The sequence below is a fragment of the Filicampus tigris genome, chromosome 15 (assembly GCF_054856515.1).
Source record: "Filicampus tigris isolate MCC_2025a chromosome 15, RoL_Ftig_1.0, whole genome shotgun sequence".
Classification (NCBI taxonomy): domain Eukaryota; kingdom Metazoa; phylum Chordata; class Actinopteri; order Syngnathiformes; family Syngnathidae; genus Filicampus; species Filicampus tigris.
The window spans coordinates 10,721,772-10,746,021 of NC_141231.1; the positions used below are offsets into that span (position 1 = coordinate 10,721,772).

Consider the following 24,250-nt stretch of genomic DNA (forward strand, 5'->3'; position numbering starts at 1 on the left):
ACACACACGCGCGCACACTCACAACGCGCACACAAACGTACACACTGATGTTTATGCATTTCGCCGGTTGCCACCCTGGAAGTTAATTGGCCTCAGGGAGAAAAACACAGTAACAGTATATAGATGCTAATTAAATGCCTTAAACAAACACTTGCTTATTACTACAGTCAGGCGGCTTGCACACTAGATTTTCTTCCTCTGAGATTTAGAATGTCTTGCAATATACCACAATGTAATGCAGTGTAATGTAATTGATGTACTTTAATATAACAATGTGACATGTAAAACGATGTAACGTATAAATATATGGTCGCGTGATGCTCAATAGAAAAGCCATATACAGAATTCTGCGATGCATTGAATATCTGTAATAGTCTTGACAGAGTGAATACATATAAAATTATACGAATATTTAATTAAAGGTAAAATTTTATGAAAAAAAAATCGTATTTTCTTAATTACAGAATTTTTTTTTAAAATAAACTGTAAATAAAATGTAATAAATAAATAAACACTTGTGAAGGCTATTCACAAGTGTTGCACGAGAAGCTTTGTCAGTTTCTTCCTGTTTTGTTGATGCAAAACGCGTTTGACTGGAAAAAGTAGGGACGAGGTGTCAAAACCGACACGTCTGGAACATTCCTGGGGGGCGTGCGGACGTGTGTACTCCATGTTTTTGTTGTGTGAGGTGTCGACAACGAGGTAGCTAAAGGAACCAAAACCCTTGGGAATCCCCACGGTCAGGTGCCATCAAATGTTCCGGATCTGTTTCGGTAAAAACAAAAACAAAAAAAAAGTCAAAGGTCTGCGTGGTGTTTTTCGCAGCATCGGCGTGATCATAAAGCGCAAGCACCCAAACTCCGGGAATTCGGAACCCCGGTGTGACATTTGTGAAGGCGGTGAAGGAAGCAGCACCCATCGGCAATTCCCGTAAAAAGGATTTGACGCCACGTCAAAGTTGACGTTGGTTCGCAGCAGTACGCCAAAGTCAACTACAAGGTCATGTTCACCATCTCACTAAACACAACAACCGTATGTACATGTTTTCTTCAGTTGTACGCATTTTCTGATATTTCATACATATTTTTAAAAGATTTTTATATGTATTTTCAAAAAAGTGCAATAGTTTTGAAAATATATGATAAAAATATATACGTAAATATAACTTTGTTTTCTTAGGTTTGTATACAATCTACTGAAACATTTTAAAGTATTTTGATTCTCATTGAAAAAAACATTTTTCAAACATTTGAAAAGCTATTTTATAAGGTTTATAAAAATAAGACATCATAACTCTTTATACTAGTATTTGTTGAACGCTCAGCTTGCGAACGAAACTCAGAAAGCAGATGCACCGTGATTGGTCGTTACCTGAGCCCTGAGCCTTTGTGATGTCATATTCAGTCGACAGCAAGTGGCAAAATGACCGCCCCCTGAGATAAAGAAAAAAGTATGTTAAAAAAATAAATAAATAAGGGCTTTGGTGCCATTTTGTGGCACCCTGGTGCCAAGGAACTATGTTGAAGTGAAGTGAGGAGCTTCGATTAGACAAGTCAAAGCCCTGGCTAAGATAAAAGTAGTAATTAGGTGCAATCGTGGTGATTTTTAAAAATTTCTCTTATTGCAGATAACTTGATTGATTGATTATTGAATAACCTTGACTGGTTGTATTTACCCTCGAATGGAAGCCATTTATTGGAACGGTGTTCATATTAAGTGATGGATGATGCTGTTTGTAGCCCTCTTTTATGTTGCCTTGGTGGGGGTATTTATCATTATTAATGACCCCACCCCTCCATACGATAAGGTGGTTTGACCTCTGTGTGTGTGTGTGTGTGCATGTGTGTGCGTGCGCGTGTAATGAAGTACTTACTCAAGCAGACTTCAGGGTCACACGATAATCTGCCAGAGCAACAGTAGTGGTTTACACTTAAGGTCAAATCCAAACATAAACAGGACTCCTGCACAATTCAGTAGGAAGTCCAACAAAAAAAGTGAACAAAATATATTAGCTTCATTGTCTTATTTGAATGAAATCACATTCAATTGTCTCCCAAACAAGCTAATGATGGATTCCCATTGCCATGGGGATAAAAAGAGCCACTGAGAACTACAGTGGGCTAAATTGAATAAATAACTGATTATCTTCGATTTAAAAAAAAAATAATGTGAATAAAGCGTGGGACTGGGTAAAAAAAAAACATGAATAAATTGGGGATCAGGGAAAAAAATGTGCACGATAGGTGCGGTAAAAAAAAAAATCCACAAATAGAGGAATCCGTGAATGCCAAACTGCATGCAATTCCAATTTGAGGGTGGCGATGGTATGGACTATATGCACGGAGTGGTGTGGACTATTTCCGGTAAAATCTCATAAGGCGTCACCCTTTCCAGGTCATGCCCAGCGCCATTGTTTTGACGCCATATTACTTCAGAGAATTTCTCTCAATTGTTAATGTTTTGGGGTAGTCTTCTGGATTATTTTTATATGTGTGGTTGCGCGTATTCGTGAAGAAGAGGTGAGAGCACAGTAGCCGTCAACAACACAACGGCGCCGTTAGTTCAACTCGAACTCCCACACTGTGTGTGCCATGGCCGGCAAAAAAAAAAAAAAAAAAAAATAAACGAGTTAGCCCACTCTAGTTCTTAGTGCAAGGCTCAAAATAAGTGGTTTTGCATGGCAGTTTGCGCGGCAAAATTTGCATTTTGCACCTCATCAAAACACACTGAATAGCAAAACTGAGAATCAACCGCTGAGACGTTCCCAAAAAGCTTTGCTGGTTATGGACGCACGCACGTTACGTCACCTATACATGGGAAGTAGACGGTTGAGGCAAGCTCCGAGCCACACCACCTAGCTAGCAACTGCTGCCGCTAAACATGTTGCCGAGTCACTCCGAAGTCATCACCTCCTTGGTGGCTAATAAGTTACACATACACTTACTGGCAAGTATCGTTCTTACGAAGGGATGACGAGGAAAGCCATGCTAATAGCTAAGCTAGACCTGACGTTAGCAGCATATTGTCAACAACTTTCTGGAACAGGCAGAACAGAAGAAAGTCCGACAAAGCAGTAACGTCATGGAAAATATAAAAGCAGCCTAAAAATTGCCCTCATGTGGTTGGAAGCGTCACCACCGAGTATATTGCCAGTCTTGGCAATCCCACCCAAGAGAAATATACAGTCGGCAGTATGTGCTGTATATTGTTGTGGCTAACCATAAAAGCCTTATTACGGCCGTTCTTCACATTTATGTGGCCACAGAAGTCATCACACTCAGCAAAATAACACACTTTGCTCTCTGTGGTTTGGCCAACTTCAACTTAAACTCACAAGACGGAAAAGTAGCATCTTTAGCCGCTAACATGGAAAGAATTTTATCCTCGCAATATTGCGCCTCTATTGTTCAAAAATGAAAAATAACCTTTTTTGTTTAAAAAAAAAATCATGCATAGATCTCAGATTTAGATTGGATATAAAAAGTCTACACACCTCTTTTTTTAAATGCCAGGTTTTTGTGAGATCACGACAACGCTGTTCTAGTAGGCTTTTTCTGACAAAATATTCTCCAGTTGTGTTGTATAGGTTACAGGTCACGTTAATGGTGTACATTTTTTTTGAAATGTTTGATCTTAGTCTCACATTTTCACAACACAAAAAAAGCCTGGCATTTGAGCAAGGGTGTGAAGACTATATCCAATGTATATACTTTTGAGAATGATAGAACAACATTTCTTTTTTCGTGGCTAGCTACGGCTAGCGGACCCTTGGGGGTCAAACAGCAATAGATCCACTGTTTTACTGTATTCAATATGGAAGTCAAACTAAGATACCAGTGGTAGGAAACAAATCAAAGGTGAAAGCTGGTAAAAGTAGGCTGTAGCGCCATAAAATAGTGGCCCGCCGGAGCGGAGTCTTCAAAATTGATGAGGTGATGAGATGAGTTTCGCACTGGGCCTGCGGAGGGAGAAGTCGCCGCGGCAATCTGAATTTTAACGGCGACAGCGGGGATAAACATGACGGATGGCAAACGTGGTGAGGTTGGGACTATTTTAGTTTGAGTAACGTAATCCTATGCATACTTGCGGTTCATAAGTGATGTTTTATTTCTGTGGAATCTATCCCCTGGCTATTTGTTAAAAATAAATCATTGTGCAAGATTCTATATTGAAGTTTCTTTCGGAGCTCTGTGTAGTGCTTTGGCACCATCTTGTGGCATCTTGGTGCCAGGGAACTATGTTGACATGAGTTGAGGAGCTCCATGTCGTGCTTTGCTGCCATCTTCTGGCAAGTTGGTTCTAGGAACCTATGTTGAAGTGAATGATGGAGCTTCATGTAGTTCTTTGGCGCCATCTTGGTTCCAAGGAACTAAGTGGAAGTGAGCTGTTGAGATCCATGTGGTGCTTTGATGCCATTTTGTGACATCTTGGAACTGAGTTGAACTCAATGTAGTGCTTTGGCACCACCTGGTGGCAATTGGGTTCTAAGGAAATATGTTGGAATGAGTTTAGGAGCTTCATGTAGTGCTTTGGCGCCCTCTTCTGGCATCTAGTGTGCAAGAAACTATGTTGAAGTAAATTGAAGAGCTCCATGTATTACTTTGGCGCCATCTTGTTGTATCTTGGTTCAAAGGAATTATGTTTAAGTGAGTTGAGGAGCTCCATTTTGTGCTTTGCCACCATCTTGTGGCATCTTGGTTCCAAGGAACTATGTTGGAAATGAGATTTGGAGCTCCAAGGTCATAGTTTGGCACCATATCGTGGCATGTAAGCAACTATCAACGTTTAAAAGCGGAAATCTCACGTCGGGTTGGGAGGTGTTGGTTGTTCCACTAAAGATATTCTTGGTTGTCGGACAGGAAGTCATTGGTATGCGCGCACCTGCTGCTCCTCTACCTGTCGCCACTGGCAACCGCACGTCCATGCCGCTGGGCTGAAAATGTCTGTCGCCCACCAGGAGTCACACGTTGTTGTTGCTGGCCATTTATTCAACACGTCTGCAAATGTTTGTATTCAAGTGCCGCATTTTTTAAATGATTTTTAAAAAAGGACAAAACGGGCAGTATAAATTGATCAAATGTGTACGTAGTTTATTTTAAAAATAATGTATTAATTATTCCTGATTTTTGTATTGTATTGCCTGTAATTGTTTTAGTAGAATTAATTAGGCAACTATTTATGGACTGTAACTGTAAATAGGTATAGTTTTTTTAAATCAGTTTTTGCATTATTTTACTGTTCACAACAATTACAAAACATTTACTATTTTTTTTCGACATTTTATTTACGATAATTAAACGATTATGTAACGAGCCATTTAAAAAAAAAATAAGATAAATACATTTAAATGAACCAATTTCATGGAAAAACAAATGCAAAATGACAATAAATATTACATATCACTTGCTAATAGAAGTGTTCCTATGTATGCTATTAACTGTACATGATACTTACAGCTCACACATTCAAACAGGCCGTGACAAATCTGACGTTAAGGTTCATCTCTGTTCAGAGGTACACGACTGTTTCCTCTTGGCCCTGCTCGTCGCCACAGTCTGTCTCCATGGAAACGGGCCGTCCAAGGTCAGGGGTTAGCGACGGTGACGACGAGTACAACGTTTCATTCCCGCTCGCTGATGATGAGCATGCTTCAACCGTGTAGTGCTGATCTGAGGCAGGGTCACAAGCAATGAAAGGCAAGATGAATAACCAGAACTACTACAGGAAGCAACACAATTAGAACAACCAGGATGCATGACTATAATCCAACTAAATAATAACAATAACCATGGGGCGACACAATGGAATTATTTTGGGGCCTCGGGTGTGCAAAGGTGCTCTGGTTGATTTCCAGCTGCTCTACAAATTCCTCCCGGGGATCAATAACACTGTTTTAAGGACTTTTGGAGGTGGCCATGCGTGTGTACAGGGCCAGGTGCGCTGTCATGGTAACAGATGGCATGAACTATAAATTGCCTGATTGTGTCCCTGAAGGGGAGTATGTGTGTGAGTGTTTGATGAATGATATTAAGTGTACATTAGAGAAGTGGTGTGAGTGTTGAAAGTATTGAAAAATGAGACGTCAGCATAGAGCAAGGGACGTGCTCTTTAAAAGCCACCGCATGTATGGAGCAACTTCATCTGTTGTTGCTATGGTGACCCCTCAACACACACGCGCGCACACACACCAGGACCCACTCTCATCAGCGCTGGCTAATGTAACACCCCCAAAAGCCATGGCATCTCTTGTTAAACAGGGCGGTTGTTGCGTCATGCTACATGATGTCACGCTAGCTACATCAGTGGTCACCAACCGGTTCCCGTCTGTGGTCTTATATGAACATATATGAACATATACAGTCCGTTCCGATTACGATCAGGATTGTCACATGACATTAAAGCGGCAGTCAACCCAAGAATATGTTCCCAGCAGGCCCGCGAGTTGAAACGCGGCATTCTGGTTATCTTTGGGGGCGGCCATTTTGTCTTCTGTCAACTGAAAATGACATTACAACTGCTCACAACGGCCAATCACAGCTGACCTGTTTTCTGAATCTGAACCGTGATTGGTCGCCCCCAGAGATGGCTAAAAACGAGTGCATTTTGCTGCTTAATTAATACTCCACAAACGCAAAATGAATCAGAATGCCGTGTTTCAACTATGGGGCCTGCTAGGAACATATTCTTGAAAAAAATACGTTTGGGTTGACTTCTGCTTTAAGCCACATTAGGACACATTACATTATGTCACACTAAATAACATTCTATTATGCTACACTTCATCAATGGCATGTTACTTTAAACTACACCACAATACGACACATAACATTACATCCTACATCGCTAACATTTTTTAATTACATTCCAAACAAGGCATTTGGAGGCCTGCTGTAACGACATGTGCATAGGTCAATGTCGAGCAATCAGTCTGCTGCTCCCACCTCTCACTAGTACATAGAGAAGCCATTGATTGTCACTTCCTATTTGTGGAGGTGGAGGGGTTGTCTTTGTCAGGTGACACTGATTAACTGGAAGGACAAACCAGATGCCAGCCTTGAGAAGATTACATGTGTATACGGATTTGTTGACCTTCTCACAGTTTCTCATGTGTGCTGATAGCAAAGACGAGCATTTTTGATGATGCCCATATCAGTCGGGGTCTGCTAAAACATGAAAACGTGAGAACTTACCAAACGAAGCGCACCCTGCTGTTCGCCGCCACTGGTCCAGGTCGGAACCGAGGGCCGAGGCGTCATCGGAGGGGGGGAGGGCGAGCGGTTTTCTGCTGTTGGACCTGGCCAGCAGCACGTTGAGACAATTGTGCGTGCTGGCGTTACTCCCTTTGTGCTTGTTGTTGTTGTTGTTGATGATGACAAGGCCTCCACTGGACAGCGACGCCCCGTTCACAAATACACAGTCGCTCCCTACGTCTGAGTTCTGGAAAAGCATGGAGGAAAAGGGAATTTTAAAGATTAAATTCATTTAACATACTTTCAGCAGCACATGCTAGCTACAGAGATTAATCTACTTTTTTGTACACAATACACACTAAGCAGCAGTTTGTTGCTTAGTGCTAACACAAAATGCAAAATACCATAGGCACATTAACAAAATGAGTAGTTATAACTAGGGATGTAACGATTCACTGAAGCCCCGATTCGATTAGATTTTCAGTTCCCGATTCGATTCGATTAAAAAAAAAAATCACTACCATGTTTGTCTCTGTGCGCTGGTGTGGTGCTGCAGCTATCCACAAACGTAATACACAATTATGTTTAGCGCAAGCGCATAATTTGATCCACACATTTAAAATCTGGTATGCACCTGGAATGAAAAAAAAATTTAAAACATTTTTTAGGATTCTAAATTAGTGTATTCTAATTATTTAGGTATGTTGTCTTTTGTTAGGTGTTGCTGTATAGGGCTTGTGAGTGCTGAGATGTACAAGTTTGATTTGCCTCAATTCAAATCGATATTTGATTAATCGGGTAGAATCAATTTTCAATTGATTTTCGATTAATCGTTACATCCCTAGTTATAACGCTTCAAACAATTTGTGTTGGAACAAATGGTGCGGCCACACATGTAAACATAGCATATAACAATACTTACAGGTGTGTATTCTTCATCCTCTGCAAAAAACAATTAACCTTAGTGTAGCTTACGGAGTCATTTAGTTGTGAAATTCTCTTTCCGGTAATAATGTATTATACTGCCCATGGTGGCACGGGAACGCACACCAGAGGGTGCACAATGTCAATGGGTACTGGAGCATGAAATAATGGTGCGCAAAATTTCCAGATTAAAAAATCGTAAAAAAAAGGAGAAAAAAAACACAAAGAAAAAAAAGCCTACATAAAAAAGAAATCAAGCCAACAAAAAGTAAAAAGTAAAAATAATAAAATAAATAAATAATAATAATAATAATAATAATAATGGGAATAAAGTGACAGTTAACAGTTGACATTTGATTGGCTAAAATACCCTGTCACTTCTGACATTCCCTCCAACTAAAACAATTCCAGATCCGAACATGCAACATGGGTGAAGAGGTGGGGAAAAAAAAGATAAATGTTTTAAGAAGTCTACATTTTTCATTAAGGCAGAGAAAACGTTGTTATGAATAAATTCAAACACACATCTAAAAATGTCTTCCCAAAAGTCACCAAGAGGTCATGACAATTTGTGCAATTTTGACAATTTGTGTTTCGGACAATGTGTTTATTCAAGCTTCTGATTGGATAAAAGGCCCTTGTGGCTGCCATTTCTACAGAACGATGACAGAGGTAAAAACGTGCCAGTGTTTTGGCTCCCCGCGCTCATATGAGCTTGTCACATTGACATGACTTGCAGCCAATTAGAGCAAGCCCGAGAGTTCACCCCGTGACCTATTGCCTCGGGCTCGTCAAACTGCTTGTCAACTCCAGTGTTGCCTGGCAACTAGAAAAGAGCCCCCCAAAAAGTATATGAAGCAAAAAAAAGAAACCAGCTGAGCCATTCTCCAGTCTGTGTGAACTAAATAAAGTGTTCTGACATGTAAAAAAATTCATTTGGCACTCTTAGCTTGGTTCAGGTGTGCGCAAAGTGCAAGTCCTGTATTATTTGAATTCATTTTGTCATTTTTTTTCCCTATAATTGGTTGTATAAAATGTTACATTTAACCTTTTTTTAAACCATTATAATTGTAATATACTTATAAAAGAATTCGTTTTCCATGAAAAAAAAATAAAAACAAAAAAATATCTTTTTGCCACATTAACAATGTTTTGTAACGTGTTCCAGGGCTTTTCCGACAAAAATAAAGACATTTGTAAGTGACCCAAAAACATTTGAATGGTAGTATACATATAGTGGTTCTAAAAAGTCTACACACCCCTTCAAAGTGGAGGGAATTATGAACAGGTTAAAAAAGCAGTCAGTTAGCACAAAATCCTGCAGGCTTCTGTTTAAAAAGCAAAAAAAAAAAATGTGAGGAAAAGACAGATAGAACAGCTGAAGTTGATTCGGGGTTAGGCAGTGGCACTTTAAATGGTGGCAGGTGTGTGGTGACTTCCACTTAATGAGAATTTGAATGAATCTGGTTACTTCTGAACAAAGCCAGTTTCAACTTACTTAACTTTTTATTTGACTTTGTTTGTTTGTTTTTACAATCATCTCTCAAATAGATACAGAAAAAAAATCAATTGAATTTTTTAGGTGATAGGTCACATTAATGGTTAAACGTGGTCCTTGACTACAAGCTAGCCAATCCCTAGCCTAGCTGAAAGCCCCACGGGGAACAGTGAGCCCTTTTATCTCCCGTTTTTTCCCCACTGCTTTTCTGACACAGAGGCAATCATTGAGGAACCTTTCAGGCCCAGGCGCTTTTAATTATTGCAGCGGGGCTTTTTATTTGCTGCACTTTAATTACCATCCATCACGTAGATGTTTATTGGCGCGCGGCGGCGGGGACAAATGGAGCTGAAATGGCGCTCATTATCACAGCTCGTACATCAAGAGCTGTGGAAGGTGCCGCGTTTGCCGGACCATTCCAGAGCAGCTCCATTAAAATTCAGGGGACACCGTAAGATTGTGGTTCTACAAATAAGGTCCGTGGTTGGCTTCCATCAGGCTTCTTTCTTCTCATACAACGTAAACAATTATTCTGCCCATGGTGTCCGTTTCTTAGCAGGACGTAAATAGGCTTGTTGCCATTTTTTTGAAAAATAGTCGCGATAGGGGTCTGATAAGTTGCCCAGTTAGCGACGCTGACTCCACTGCACAAAAGTAAAATCTCCTGTAACTAAGATGAAATGTCTCATATCAAAATATGCTTCATTATTCCATTTTTTAACACGTACAGATCGCTACAGACGTGTTTTGCGTGTCGAACTTGGCTTGCCATGCTCTGATGAACCAATCAGAGGACAGAAAATTGGTTATGTTGTCGGCCATCTTGCTGAGAATTTGAAACCTGATTGGTTAAAGCCATCAGCCAGCACTTTTGATAATGAAGGCCCTGGACAGATTAGTTTGACATGGCAACATGTTGAGTCTAAAATTTGATTGGACGAAAAAAAAAAAATATCCAACATCAAATATAATAAATTATTACACATAAATAGAAAAAAAATACAGCAATATGACAAAGGGGTGGAGCCAAAATGTTTTGGGTGGTATGGCAAGGGTGACAATTACTCACTGATCAGGGGCAAAAAATGTTATGCGCGTGCGTTCCATCTCATACACTGATTTGCTAGCTAACAGCCAATCAAGTGATCAATTGTCACCAATGGCCAACACCATTTTGCATTATACCCATCGCAGCTCATTTATCTAAGAAGCAAAATAATTCAACGATCTCTTAATTCTTATCATTTCTAAACGTGTTTTTACTTGGATTTGTTCCAGCTTGCAATGACTACTTAACCTGCTTGCAATGACTATTTACAAACAAGCCCTGTCGCAAATAGCAAAATAAAATGCACGTTAGCCACGCCCACCTGCTTGCCGTCAAGTGGAATGATGGCATCTGGTAGGCTCCTCTGCCGGCTGTGCCTCCATATGTGGAGGAGCTTCTTGTGGTTCTCCAGATGTTCTCGCTCCCTTTCCACACTTCTCTGGCTCTGCCGGAGCCTCTCCAGGTTGCGCCGGTACTCTTCCTGCTGCCGGTCCAGCTCCTCCCGCTCGCGTCGCAGACCTTCCGCCAGAAGATGGCACCGGCGCTCCCACTCCTCCACGCCGCTCTCCTTCTCGCCCAGCCGGGTCTCCCGAGCATGGCACTCCCTCTCCCAGCATTCCTGGCTTCTTGCCGCGTCCTCCTTGCACTTCTCCAAGTGGTGCCGCGAATCCTGTTGTTCACCTGCCCGGGCGCTCGCCGGGCGCTGGGATGGGAGCGCGGCTTCGTTGAGGAGGAACTTCTGGAGCTCGTAGCAGCTGTCCTGAATGGTCACCGCGGCCTGGCGCGCAGATAAACAAGCGCATGTGATGTGAAGTGATGGCTCACTTGAGCTGCGTGGGTGAATGCGGATGCTTTGACAATGCAAATGAGATCAAAGAGGGCCGGTGAGCACCTGCACTTAAAAAAAAGGAGTGTCCAAACATACAGAGAAATAAAAGGATGCAATGGCCACGCTAAAACAAAATATATATATATAGTTTTTTTCTTTATATGTCACACTGTATGTAACATTAACAAACAACCCAGGCAAGTACAATTTACCCCAAAAGTTACTTGAATAAATGTAACGGAGTAAATGTAGAGTTTTACTACACACCTCTAGTAATAACTTAATTAATCAACTGTTACAAACTAAGCACTTGGCGCATCATGATTTCTTGCTGCTTCCGGTGTGTGCAACTTAGCCACTGGGTGGCAGTCTAATAAAGATGTTAAATACACAAAGATGGTCACAACTAAGCGACCCAAAAGATGCAGTCATTTGCAGGTTTTTTTTTTTTCCAGAGGATAAAGAATATATCGTCACTGTCCTGTGAAAAACACTTATGTCCAATTTTGGAAAAAAATATATATTTTCACGTTAGTGTGGTTTATATGTGCTGTAAATGTCATTTTCAGTGGTTTTCTAATGGGATGTTTTTTCTGACTGGGAACAAATGAGTATTTTTTGGGTGTGACCAGAAATGACAAAACTCACTTGAAGACTGTAAAGCAGCTGTGTGAGGCCCTGCACACTGCGAGCAATCTGTTAAAGACAACAAGATGCAACTTTAGGATGAACAAAGAACTGCTTTATGCCATGTAGGGCCTGAGGTGAAGTTACATGCGTGAGACATGTGCGCCCTCTGGAGGCGACACATTGTTCTACTGCCACTTTGTGTCCTTTATTCTGCGTCTTTGACCCACGGGACATGTCCTCGCTACTGTCCAAATTGGTCACCACTTTACTCTTACAACCTTTAAAACAATACAATTCTTTTTCAACATGTCTAATACAGTACAGTATTGTCAATGCTGGTGTTAGTTTGCTTGCTACCGACATATTTTTATTCTAGAAACAAATCCTCTCCTTAGTTCCTGCTCAGAATTTGTGTGCACTACTTTGCGCTATACCTTTGCGTCGTCACTTTGCAGGTGAGTCAGTGATCGAAGCTGAATGTTCTCAGGGTGAAGCGAAACCGCCTCAGTGTCGGAGTGCCGTTCCGGAGGCGTGGCAGGATTTATGGCGAACGGGGACTCTCTGCCTGAGTCCGAGCCGTGACCGGATCTGGACTCAAGTGTGGACTTCAGGCTCTCGGCTGGCGTTGGCACAACAAAGAAGGAAGCACGAAAGTAAGCATAAATGCATGTATAATGTGGTTTGTCAAATTGTGAAAAAAATTCAGATTAAAAAAACTACATTAGATACACAAAAAATATCTAAAAAATAGGAAAATACAGTGTTCCCCGGCATAGTTGCAATTTGCAAATGCTCCATTGGCATTTTTTTTAAACCTATCCCGTTTCTTTTTCTGAAAAACTGCCCTGTTTGCCCTGTGTAGCATAAAATTATTAGTTTGGTGCCATTTTGGTGGCAAGGAACTATGTTGAAATGAGATTTGTTAGTAATTCATTATAAATATAATTATACAGTAAATCTTTGGGGGGGGGGAGCATTAATTGCTTGCAGATTTTCGATATTTGCAGCAGAGCTTTTAAAATATGACAAAAATATTTGAACCTTTTCTGACTAAAAATATAAAACATTTCAGTCCTTGGTTTACGATGCTAGCCACGGGAAGAAAAAAAATGAAAAAATTGAAAAATAACAGGGAACCCCACCCACTCACCCACAAATATCACCCAAAATATATGTCCTCGGTTGCACTGACGAACATTGTTTCGAGGTTACGTCACTGCTGTAGGATTGGAAGCATGGTGATGAATGTGCACAAGAGCGAACCTTCCTGCAGTGCAGCGGCTAGCAGCACGCTGGGCTGCGGCAGCTCCTCCGGAGGCGGCCCAACGAGCAGCCGCGGCTCGCTGGGCGTCGCGCCCGCCGAGAGCACCGCGTACATCTGCAGCTTCTCCTCCAGGCTGGAGCAGATCTGCTGGTCTCGGCTTGTCAGGATCTCTGGTGGTTTAGAGAAATAAATCAATTGATTCATCAAACAGGGTTTTGTACTTGACCACTTTTAGCAGCTGTTATTTGTTTTTGTAATAAATACATTTGTGACAGGGACAAATTCTTTCTAACGTTCGTTGCGCTAAAGTCGGCGCTATTGAATAGGTCTGGGTCGGGTTGGTGACGGATTTAGATTGCACTCTAGTGAGGGTTTGTAGCAACTGCACATTTCCGGCTACATCTACTTCCTGTATGTCTCGATACTTCTGGCCACATGCTGTTGTACCTTGAAACTTCTGGGCCTTCTGAAAGCGCGCCTCAGCGACGCGCTTCTCTTCTTCCGTCTCGCTTGTGTATTCTTCCTCTTCTTCGGGACAGCTGAAGAACATCAAAATAAAACCACAATGAGAAAAGAGTACTTGGTAATGAGGAAAGATCATGCAAGAGATGGAAGGAGGAGACGTTACTCTTCAACAAAAAGATTTACACAAGCTGAGCAATGCAATTTGACAATTTCAATTTCCATTCGTCTATCCAGTTTTTATAGTATATACACAACTGATAGGGATTGTTTGAGGCAGATGCAGATTCTGATATTTGGCAGAATTAAATGTCCATAACCAATTAATTGTTCAATTAATTAATTACAGGCATAACATTTGATTGTTTTACAAAACGTTGTCCTTTAGTATTGCTTTAGCTTAATAACAGAGAGAAAATTCGGCAAAAATCATTCGATATTTTGCAGATTTTTTTTTGTGGGGGGGGTGGATGTCATTATCTTTGTCTCATGTTGTAATGTGTTAATGTGTAATTTTTGCGTATTTTAAAATAGCTGACATTGGTAATTAAATCAGACGGATTTTTACCCCAACATCTGCAAAGAATTAAATACATATTTATATTGTTTCTGTGAAAGTTGATATATTCGCCGAAAAACTGTTTCAAAGCTTTTTTGATTCGAAGCAAATTTCCAGAAGGTGCAACAGAAACAAAAATATCTTCAACAACGTAATTCGCTTTTTCTGTAAGTGAATTGTAAAAAAAATTAAAATCTATTGATTAAAATCTGCAATGGGATTTTTTGAAGGAAAAAAAAAAATCTGATTTTATTTTTAAGCGCCTGGCCGAACCTCGAGCACACGCACCTCTCGACAGCTTCGCGGACGAGCCGCATCCAGGAGTCGCGTTCCTCTTTGGACACGGCGCGGACTTCATACATCTCTGGCCCGGCAACTGAGGCGCTGATCAGAAACATGCCACGCTCCTCGTTGGCCACCTCTCGCACGATCAGCTTTTGGAGCGCGATGACCGGAGGCTTCTGGTCCTGCGGGCATATCCAAGGCAAAAGTCAACAGGAAAGTCAACATTGGATAATATTTGGGGAGTTTTGGCGGGGACGTACGTACCACTGTCGCGAATGTGTACTTCTGGTCTTTCTCTTGCAAGAAGACCAGGGAGTCGTTAAGCAGGAGGGCCAGGACGTCTGTTGAATTACAGCAAGTGTTAAAATAATGTCATCAACAAGGATTCCCAAAACAGCCCAGGTGCAGCGCAAGATTAAAAAGTTTGTAATTTTTGTTTTCAGAACATGATTCATTTAAATGGGCTTTGCTGTTTGAATGAATTGAGTTTTTTCACATGAAGAGCATAAGAGGGTATGTGTTCTCTATGAAAAAATATATCATTGCTGTCCTGTAAAAAAACGTAAAAAAGGCCCATTTTTATTTATTTATTTACGTTAATGGGGTTTCAAGGATGCAGACATCCCATTAACGTGATTTTTTTTTATTAAATGACAAAAGTTGGACATATGAGTTTTTCATAGGATAGCGTTGATATGCTGTATTTAGTTAACCGTAAGTATATGAATGAAGACGTGTGCCTTTGAGTCGCCCCGTGGCCGTTTTCCACAGGAGTGCTCCCTGGTGCTTGAGTGTCTGGCCCATCATGTCCTGCTTGCGTAGGGTGCGTCCGTTCTTGAGCTTGGCCGTGCTGCGGCTCTCCGTGCGGCTCCACACGTCCTGCAGCCGCCGCTGCCGCTCGTACTCGCTCACTCGCAGGTCCACGTCGGCGATCAGCTTGCGCATGTGCACCAGCGTCGTCGACAGGTCGCCATGCTCCGCTGTGTTCTCTGAAACACGACAGGAAGTCGTAGTTTTTCGAATTGCGCTCAAGTGTTCCGCAGAGGTGCATGGATGACAGACCTTGCGTGTACTGGATGATCCTCTCCAACAAGACAGGATATTTGGTGATCCTTTGAGTGACCAGCAAGATGCATTCTGGGATCTCCCGCCGTCGCACCAGACAGTTACCTCCTTGTTGCTTCAATGCAAAATTTAAAAAAAAGACAATTACAGTGAACCCCCAACTTGTCACAAATGTTTTTTTGTGCTTTTTCTATAACGTGATGCTGCCAAAACATAATGGTTAATAGGAATATAAGGTAGGTGCTAATAGGAAAGCAATAATTGGTATCAAGAATTACAGCGGTGCCTCAACTTACTGTCTCTTTAAATAATAAACTGTTGTTTCAAGCATTGCGAGTACAGTTAATAAAGTGTGAATGAGGACGTACCTTGACAAAGTTTTGAAACCTCTTGTTGTTCTGCAGAAGCTCCTTGAACAAGCCCACGGCTTCGCTGTGCCGGCTGCAGAATTCCCCGTAGACGCGCCGCATCTTCTCTCCGCTCTCGTCTGAAAACTGACATGGGAGGAACACCCGGCGGTTACGTTTTCTCAACACATTTCACCGCTATCTACCGTGAACAGTGAAGATTTCAAGGCGTTACTTCAATCAAAATGTATGCCTGACTTCAGCTTATGCTATTCCGGACCCTCACGTATAGGTGGTTAGTTTGGGCTGAATAATTTAACTTCTGAATATATGTAATTTATATAACATAGGTTCATGATTGTGTACATTCTAGATGTAGGGAATCTGTGCTTTATGATCTTCTAAGTGCTTTGTCCCCATCATGTGGCATCAATACACAATTACAGCCTAGTAAATATCACTTTGCAAGGCATACTTTGAGAGCTGAATTTTCAAACTCAGAGCTTTATAGTGAGTCATCAAACTTTGCTACCATGCTCCACCCACCTTTAAATGGTGCTCTGTTTTTGTGGCTGTAGAAACTCCAGCAGAAGAATACGCTTGTTATTTTAGTCAATTTAGCGCATTCCATCTGTTTTCTAACTGAAACTGTCTCCGAGGACTACAAAGGTTCCAGCTCACCTGTCGCAGCAGCACATCTCCTATGCGCTGGATGAGGTAGTTCCTGCATACCCGGGGCTGCGCCGAGCTCTGCCGCCGATCCTTCAAGGCGGCGAAGAAAGCACTGTGCAGCAGGAGCAGCTGGTCCAGACAGGGGAAGAGGCGCTCCACCGCCTTGCTGTCCAGCTGCACTTCCTCCAGCAGGCCTTGGCGGAACACCGCTGCCATGATGTGCAGCGTCTGGATATGGTGAATCTCCGTCTGCATCAGCTCTGTGTTTTGACCAGAGGTGGTGGACTCACTGACATGACTTGACTCGAGTCAGACTTAAATCCTTTTAAGACTTGAGACTAGCTCGGCTCACCGTAGATGACGTCCTGTCTCTTGACAACACGCCTGTCCTGCTTCTTGCAGAAGTTGTGCTCCACTGCCAAACTCCATGACTCGGCCTCGTAATCGGCAGCATCGGTGGCGAGGTCGCTGTAGTCTGTCGAGAAACGATGGAAGGCATATTTCAACATAAATGCAACTATTTATGTGAAATTGTTCACTTTCAAGAGGAAGTCAAGCAAAAAAAATCTTTAGAATTATATATATTCAAAGAAAGTCTCTGACTTGACTTCCGTTTCAATAGTAAAATTATTCATGCTTGTTTTTTCATTAAATTATTTTCTATTTTAAGATATAATTATTCAATTATCTTAAAATATATTACTCCTTTTTAGTACTGTGTGTAATTTGTGTAAATGGTTCTTACTCTTTTTTTAAAATGAAAATTAATTGAATTATAATTAATCAACCTATTATTCAATCAAATCAATAGGTACCAGGCTGGCCCACGAATAGCGTAACTCCACATATAATTTATGGCCATTATAAATGCATTGAAAATGAATAAAGACATTTACCACAAAAAATTATTTAAAAAAAAATAAAAAAATAACATCTGCAGATCTGCATGTGCAGAACCACTAATATGTGGGTGTCCACTGTATATTTAATTTGATCATTTACAATGAATTAATTTGCCAATTATTTATTAAAATAAAAATAAAAAATATACCGGTATGTAAAGTATTTATTTTACCAATAGTTGTTTTATTCTATTAATTAGAATAAACCAAATGGCAAATGGTCGAATAAAATAAATGGATACAAAAAGGATGAAACACATGTTAATACATTTTGTAAAAGAAGGGCTAAATTAATGCAGAAAATATGAAAGAACTGCACTAAACAAAATGCTAACACGCTAGTCGCTACCATCCTAACACTCCTGCATAAGTGGCGCAATGGCCATACCTTCCCATGGTGCCCAATCAGCAGAGGGCGTGTTTTGGAACTCTTCTGAGAGGCAGCTCGCCTCCCCAGCATCCACTTCTGACTCTGCGCCCTCGCTGAGACGACTGCAACGCATGTCAACATTCTCAAGTTTTCCGGCTTATATTCATGTTCGGGGGCTCGGAGATGGGGTCTCAATACCCGTCATTTCCAGAAAGAGAACCAGAGGGTGATGAATTCTTGGAGGTAGACAGGGGCATCGCACATTGAGGAGTGCTCTCTCTCATGGTGAAATCTGAGGCAAAAGCAATGTGTTGGTACAGTATATGAATGTAGTTTTTTGATACACAGCGGTCTCATAACTCAAGCAACCAGTTGCATACCATTATAAAATATTTATTAAGTCTCTCACTCACTCTGTGGTAGGGATGCTGTCCTGCTCTTCACCGTAACAAGCGCACTCTTCTGCTGGAGTTTCTACAGCCACAAAAAACAGAAGCTAAGAGACTACATAACACGCTAGCCAACGACTAGCGCAACGCTCACCTTAAAACATGGCGGAACCGACTCTTTGCAACCTTTATGGACTGTAGCAGTGCAGTCTGATAGACAGACAGAAGATGTTGTAGAATAAAGTTGGAATATGATAGGAATCTGCTGGAGGCCTACCAGGGCAATTCAGAAGGTCTTTTCCAAACGCTAGCTTGTCGCACACCACACAAATGGTGGGAGACAAACAGGAGTTGGCAGAAAAGTGATGCGCATTAGCTTGTCTGTCCTTGTTGTCTCTATCCTTCACTTTAGCCTAAAACACATGCAAAAGTCAGGCTTTAATTCCTGTTCTAGTACCCAGCAGGACTCTTTTCACTATCCTGTTTTCATTTGTTGACAAAATAACACTAATTGTGTATGTAAAAACTGTTAGCTGGTTGGGTAACACTAAGGCTAAATATAGGTTTGTCTTGTTTGTTTGTGAGCTGGCAAAAGCTAAGGCTGCAAGTAGTACATGCTCTCTCAATTAGCTATAGCTAATGGTAACTGTTAATCTAAAATAGAAATGCATGTGATCATGTTATCTTAAGGCTGTTTATGTAAAATAGAGGTGCGCTGTGGTCGTTCTAGCCAAAGCTAGTGCCAATGGCGCACAGTGGCTACCTTGGTCTTATTGCGCGTATTGGACATCCTGCTCTTGAGGAAACTGAAGGTGCGGATGGCTCTGTACTTGTCCGATTCAGCCTTGGCCGGGACGTTGGATGTGTCCAGCTGCTCCTCTTCAATCCTGTTCACCAACAAACACCAGTTGTTAGCTTCATTTTAGCAAAAACAAACACATCCATAGTAAAACCCCTCGCTGATGTTAGTCGTGATGGTCTTCCTAGGGTGAAAGTTAGTCTACAAACCCAAGAGCTAACCCAGCATTTCCCAATCTTTTATGAGCCAAGGCACATATTTTACATTACAAAAAAAATAAAAAAAATCATGGTGCACCGTCAAACAAAAAAGGCAAAAATAGTATACAATTGTCCCCCACACATTTGTGGTTCACTATTCGCAAGTTGACTTAACTTGCATTGTTTTTTTAAACCTTACCTTCCATTATCCACTGGAATACCATTTAATTGTTCTGCTCACACTATGTCGCTGGCAGATAGATGGACCAATTAAGTGACGCTTTCCACGGCACACCTTATGATCTCTTACGGTACAGTATGTGCCTTGGCACAGTGGATGGGAATCACTGGCAATGAATGACACTTTAAGAAAAGCGAAGCACTGTGAAAGTGAATGAGGGTTAGTATTAGATTACACACAAAAGTTAGTTAGTTAGTTTCTTTCTGTGCTATGTTTCGGGCTGGGGTAAATGCAAGCACATACTCTTTGAGAAACTCAGAAAGGGTGAGGTGTTGCAAAGGTTCCATTGGCTCCGCGCCGTCCTCGTCGTCATGACGGGAGCTAAACTCCCTATGAACAACACTACATGCACACAAACACAAATATCACACATTATTCCTAAGTACCAAAACCACCACCAGGGGGAGCTGCAGAGGGGCAATGTGAGAACAAGGAAGGAGCAAAGAACATTTTTCCGAAAACTGCGTGACTAAATTTAGTTTTAAATTATGCAATGGTGTTTTTTTTTTTTTATTCTAAAAATAAGTACACAATTACATTTTACTTTAAAAAAAGAATCATATTCACCTCCCCATTACAATAGGCATCTTAAAAGGTTGCGCAGTTTTACTTTATTTTGGTTTTAAATATTCCCCCAGCTTTACCACCCCCCCAAAAAGGTGAGTGTTCACTTGCCTAAAGTTAGTTTTCCTGTACAAAAATTATGAAATGTAGAAAAAAAAATATCATGTTTGTCCCTCCACTGTGTCTGCCTTAGGCTTTTTTTTTTCAAAAGAAGAGTTTGACCTTTTTTTGTTTGTTTAAAATCTTCACCTGGCATGGAATTTTGCCCAAAAAAAGCCAGTATTCAGTGACCTAAGAAAGGAGTTTGTCCTGAACAAATGTCCATTATATATTTGGCACAGTGGGTAGCTTTAATTCATCTTTATTTAGTACTCTTATACAATGGCCATACTATTATTAAACATATGACACCGTTAAAACTTTAATATTATAATCATGAAGAAATATTACCTTTTCTCATGTAACTGTGACTCTGAGGCTCTTTGCTCTGTGGATACACAAAAAACCCCCAAATGATTTCTCAAGAATAAATGAAGAAGTAGTGCAGGTTTGGCAAAGCGCAGACAAAGACGGACGCTTATCTCATCAGGAGGCTGCAAAGCAATTATTTATAATCAGGTGACATTTGTTATTGCTCATTGCCATGATGACAAACGTGCAAAAAGTGTGACGCGAACCATAAAACAGGAAATAGAGCTTATACAGCAGCATAGCAAAGCCTCTTGCCACTCAATGCAACACAAGCAATACAATGAATCCAATTTAACATGCACACTTAATTTGAGCAAACAGATGCTAACAGTATTTAGCCTATTTTCTAGGGGCACAGCCTGGTGCAGTCCTCTACTTACTAGCTGGGTGTAACAGGGAGAGAGATTTAGACAGAGAGAGCGCCTGAAGTAGAGATCGGCTATGGCTGACGCCGTGGGGCGGGGCATCTACAGGACACAAGCAAACGGGTCGCACACTCTGGTATACTTTTTTTACACCTCTAATACACCATATGTAATGTTCAATGATACCTCTAATGTACCTTATTTACATCATATATATAAAGTACCTCAAATGTACCTTAGCTACATAATATCTAATGTCTATAGACTAGGGGTTGGACCAATTAGTCGACTAGCTGACTTTACTACCCTGCATTGACATTTAAAGTTTGAAGTCGACTAATTGCTAACTGCATGTTTGTGGAATCTTGTCTCCCAATCAGCTGATTTACACTCCGTGGAACAGCAAAATGTCAGGCCAACAAGACAAAACAGTTTTTTTATGTCTGCATGGGGCCGAGAGTATGCAAATATGCTGGTTGTGGATGAGAATGGCACCAGCAGTTGTATTTATTAATCATTTATTATCATTATTTCTATGCCGGTACATCGAAATATATTTTTACGTGACACCGGTTCGTGGCATTAAAAAGTTGGTGGTGTCTGTACTGCGCTGAAAAAAATAGATGTGATCAATTTATTATTATTAAACTCGACTTCTATCACATTATAGTCAATGACAAAAAAAATTCTTTAGGTGTTCAACCCCTACTGTAGACCTCCAATGTACCATAATTATATCATAATTCATGTATTTTTAGCTAATGTACCATATTTACATATTTATACACCTCTTGTGCACCAGATAAATACAGATACAGTACATCATTTTTAATATATCCATATACTTCTAATGTAGCATATTTAGATTTTATTTATTGTCTATCTATACACCACTAACGTACCATATCTACATCATATTTCATTTATAGACTTCTAATGTACAAATTTTACTGGTACTGACCAGGGCTGCAGGCATCCCGACCAAGGCAAGCGGAACGTGAAGGAATTTTGGCAGATGAGTAAGAATAGGACCGCAGCCGTATAGCTGACTCACTCAGCTTCTGCAAATCAACAGCAACAAAATCAGACTCTAAAATGTCTTTTTTTTTTTTTTTTTGTCGTCACAAAAAATATTTTTTTTGTGTTTACACTATACTTTTGAGTCAGGTTCCCAAGCTGGGGGCGTGGAGAAGCTGCAAGGAAAATTGAGACCAGCATCACCATTTCTCTCAACGGCGGACAAGGGCGGCAACAGCGGCGTCCTCATCTCCGCATCGTTTTCCTCGTTGTCCACCTCCAGAGAGACATGGCTGAGACTGTGTTTTTAAAATAGCCCAGATATAGGTCATTTATCCCCTAATGACAAAAGCTGGATTTTTTTTTTCTTTTTCCAAATAATTAAAGTAACACAAAAACATCCCACAAGCAACTTTTTTTTTCTTTTTACAAAATCCTGCTGTGTATTTACTTTTTGTACAATATCTAACAGTGCTTTACTTTTTGTACGAAATAATACTAAATTCTAGTGAGCATATTGTGATGCAAACTTGACCTATTTACTTTTTGTATAAAGAATTCTGTGCTTGTGTATGTCAATACACCCTAACCTGTAATATTTTCATCATATTTAATTTTCTATACACCTCTACACAAATGACAAACTAGCACAGGGACACACAAACAGACCTGAGGCCACAGGTGTCCATGGGAGGCTCCGTGGCAAGGACACTGGGTGCAAACATGGCCGCGGGGGGCTCTTCGGGAGATGGAGGTGGCGTGTCCGTGGCGGCCAGTAGATGGTCCGAAAAAGTTCTGTCTGTGTCAGTGCTGTCACTTGTCACACCGCTGATGATGCTCCTGGTCTGGACTTTTGTATGCTGGGAGAAATGCAGACCACTGGACTGCATGGGGGGTCCATGAGCTAAAAAAAAACATAGAATCTCTAGCTTAGTGCGTCAAACTCTAGAAAAAGGAAGGGACTCAACACAAGGTAAAAAGTCACCCTAAATATGAAGTACTGGTTATACAACTGTTAGTTTAGCACAGGAGTCTCAAACTCACGGACTAAAGAGTTGCAAAAAATAATGTTTTGACAGAAGAACGAAAAACAAAAACAAACAAAAAAGAGCAGAGTAGAAAATTCTCTTTCTTAATCAAATTTCCCGTGCACATTCATCCTAGATTTTAATGTCTGGTAGGGCTGAGGCTGCTTTTTATTGAGGGGAAATCCTGGGTATTGCAGTGGCATTTCCTTTTTCTTGTGCTAGCGTTTGGTGGAATTCTGTCCTTAAATGCAGTCGCATGTTTCAGGTTGTTGGGGTGGGGAAGAAGAAAAAGAAAGAAACACTTAAGTACTGAGACGCTCCAAGGCACAGACAAGTAATACACCCACTCTAGTATTTAAGCCTCTATTCCCAGCTAATTATCTTAGCATATCACATGCACCAGAAACATCTACTCAATCAACATGATGCTTCAGCAAGCTTACCAAGTCATGAACACAAGAAAAAGCTTGGTTTGACCTAAGGTAACAATGTCATGCCAAATATAATATGGGATCCAATAAACAATAACATGTCAACTAGCTGCCTGGCAGCTCGGCATATTATAAACAATAGAAACAGCGAGATTTGTTCATCTGTTAGCTTAGCATAACATTAACAGTATCACAACCTTGCTAAATATGGTGACTCAGCTGACACAAAAATAGTTTAGGATCTCAAAAACACAAGAAATTGAAAGACTTTAACTAAAGTTATCACAACCACAAAAAATGTCAAAACACTGCTTACACCTAGTTATCTCATTAAAAAGAAAAATATGAAGGCTTCAACATATTGTAACGTGACAGCTAAATGTGAAGCCTCCGCAAGCAACCACACAGCATTAAAAAAAACACAGCAAACTGACACCAGTTGTATCACAACCACCCAAAATATATAACACTTCGTGAAGATAAGCTGGTTATAAAAACAAAGCAATAAATAGCTTAGATTTGTCCCAAGTTAGGACAGCAGTGCTTAGCCTTCATTTTTGACAACCATACGCCTCAGTTAGCAACCACCTAAACAAAGCTTGACTACAACAAACTTGAATCAAAAAGCCTGACTAGGCCTAAGGGATGATCAATTAATATACAAAACTAAACTACAATAGCTTATAGCCTTTTGGCGACC

At 40.8% G+C, this 24,250-nt stretch overlaps 1 protein-coding gene across 3 annotated transcripts in view; it reads right to left on the reverse strand.

Moving 5' to 3' along the window:
- Positions 1–270: 270 nt before the first annotated feature.
- Positions 271–24,250, reverse strand: part of arhgef28a (Rho guanine nucleotide exchange factor (GEF) 28a) — a 36,974-nt gene continuing 12,994 nt past the window's right edge. For all 3 annotated transcript variants that reach the window (XM_086053291.1, XM_086053290.1, XM_086053292.1), the window contains 27 exons: positions 22,761–22,995; positions 22,231–22,390; positions 22,036–22,135; positions 21,090–21,176; positions 20,689–20,725; positions 19,918–20,016; positions 19,198–19,321; positions 18,712–18,847; positions 18,589–18,644; positions 18,459–18,519; positions 18,244–18,337; positions 18,064–18,167; positions 17,126–17,248; positions 16,783–17,033; positions 16,123–16,248; positions 15,752–15,869; positions 15,430–15,678; positions 14,954–15,030; positions 14,693–14,871; positions 13,831–13,922; positions 13,383–13,553; positions 12,554–12,738; positions 12,138–12,185; positions 10,983–11,438; positions 7,191–7,437; positions 1,372–5,669; positions 271–765 (listed from right to left, as the gene is read on the reverse strand). In XM_086053291.1, coding sequence (XP_085909417.1) covers positions 5,509–5,669; positions 7,191–7,437; positions 10,983–11,438; positions 12,138–12,185; positions 12,554–12,738; positions 13,383–13,553; positions 13,831–13,922; positions 14,693–14,871; positions 14,954–15,030; positions 15,430–15,678; positions 15,752–15,869; positions 16,123–16,248; positions 16,783–17,033; positions 17,126–17,248; positions 18,064–18,167; positions 18,244–18,337; positions 18,459–18,519; positions 18,589–18,644; positions 18,712–18,847; positions 19,198–19,321; positions 19,918–20,016; positions 20,689–20,725; positions 21,090–21,176; positions 22,036–22,135; positions 22,231–22,390; positions 22,761–22,995 — 3,776 coding nt within the window. In that variant the 3' untranslated portion in view covers positions 271–765; positions 1,372–5,508. The remainder of the gene's footprint in view (positions 766–1,371; positions 5,670–7,190; positions 7,438–10,982; positions 11,439–12,137; positions 12,186–12,553; positions 12,739–13,382; positions 13,554–13,830; positions 13,923–14,692; positions 14,872–14,953; positions 15,031–15,429; positions 15,679–15,751; positions 15,870–16,122; positions 16,249–16,782; positions 17,034–17,125; positions 17,249–18,063; positions 18,168–18,243; positions 18,338–18,458; positions 18,520–18,588; positions 18,645–18,711; positions 18,848–19,197; positions 19,322–19,917; positions 20,017–20,688; positions 20,726–21,089; positions 21,177–22,035; positions 22,136–22,230; positions 22,391–22,760; positions 22,996–24,250) is intronic.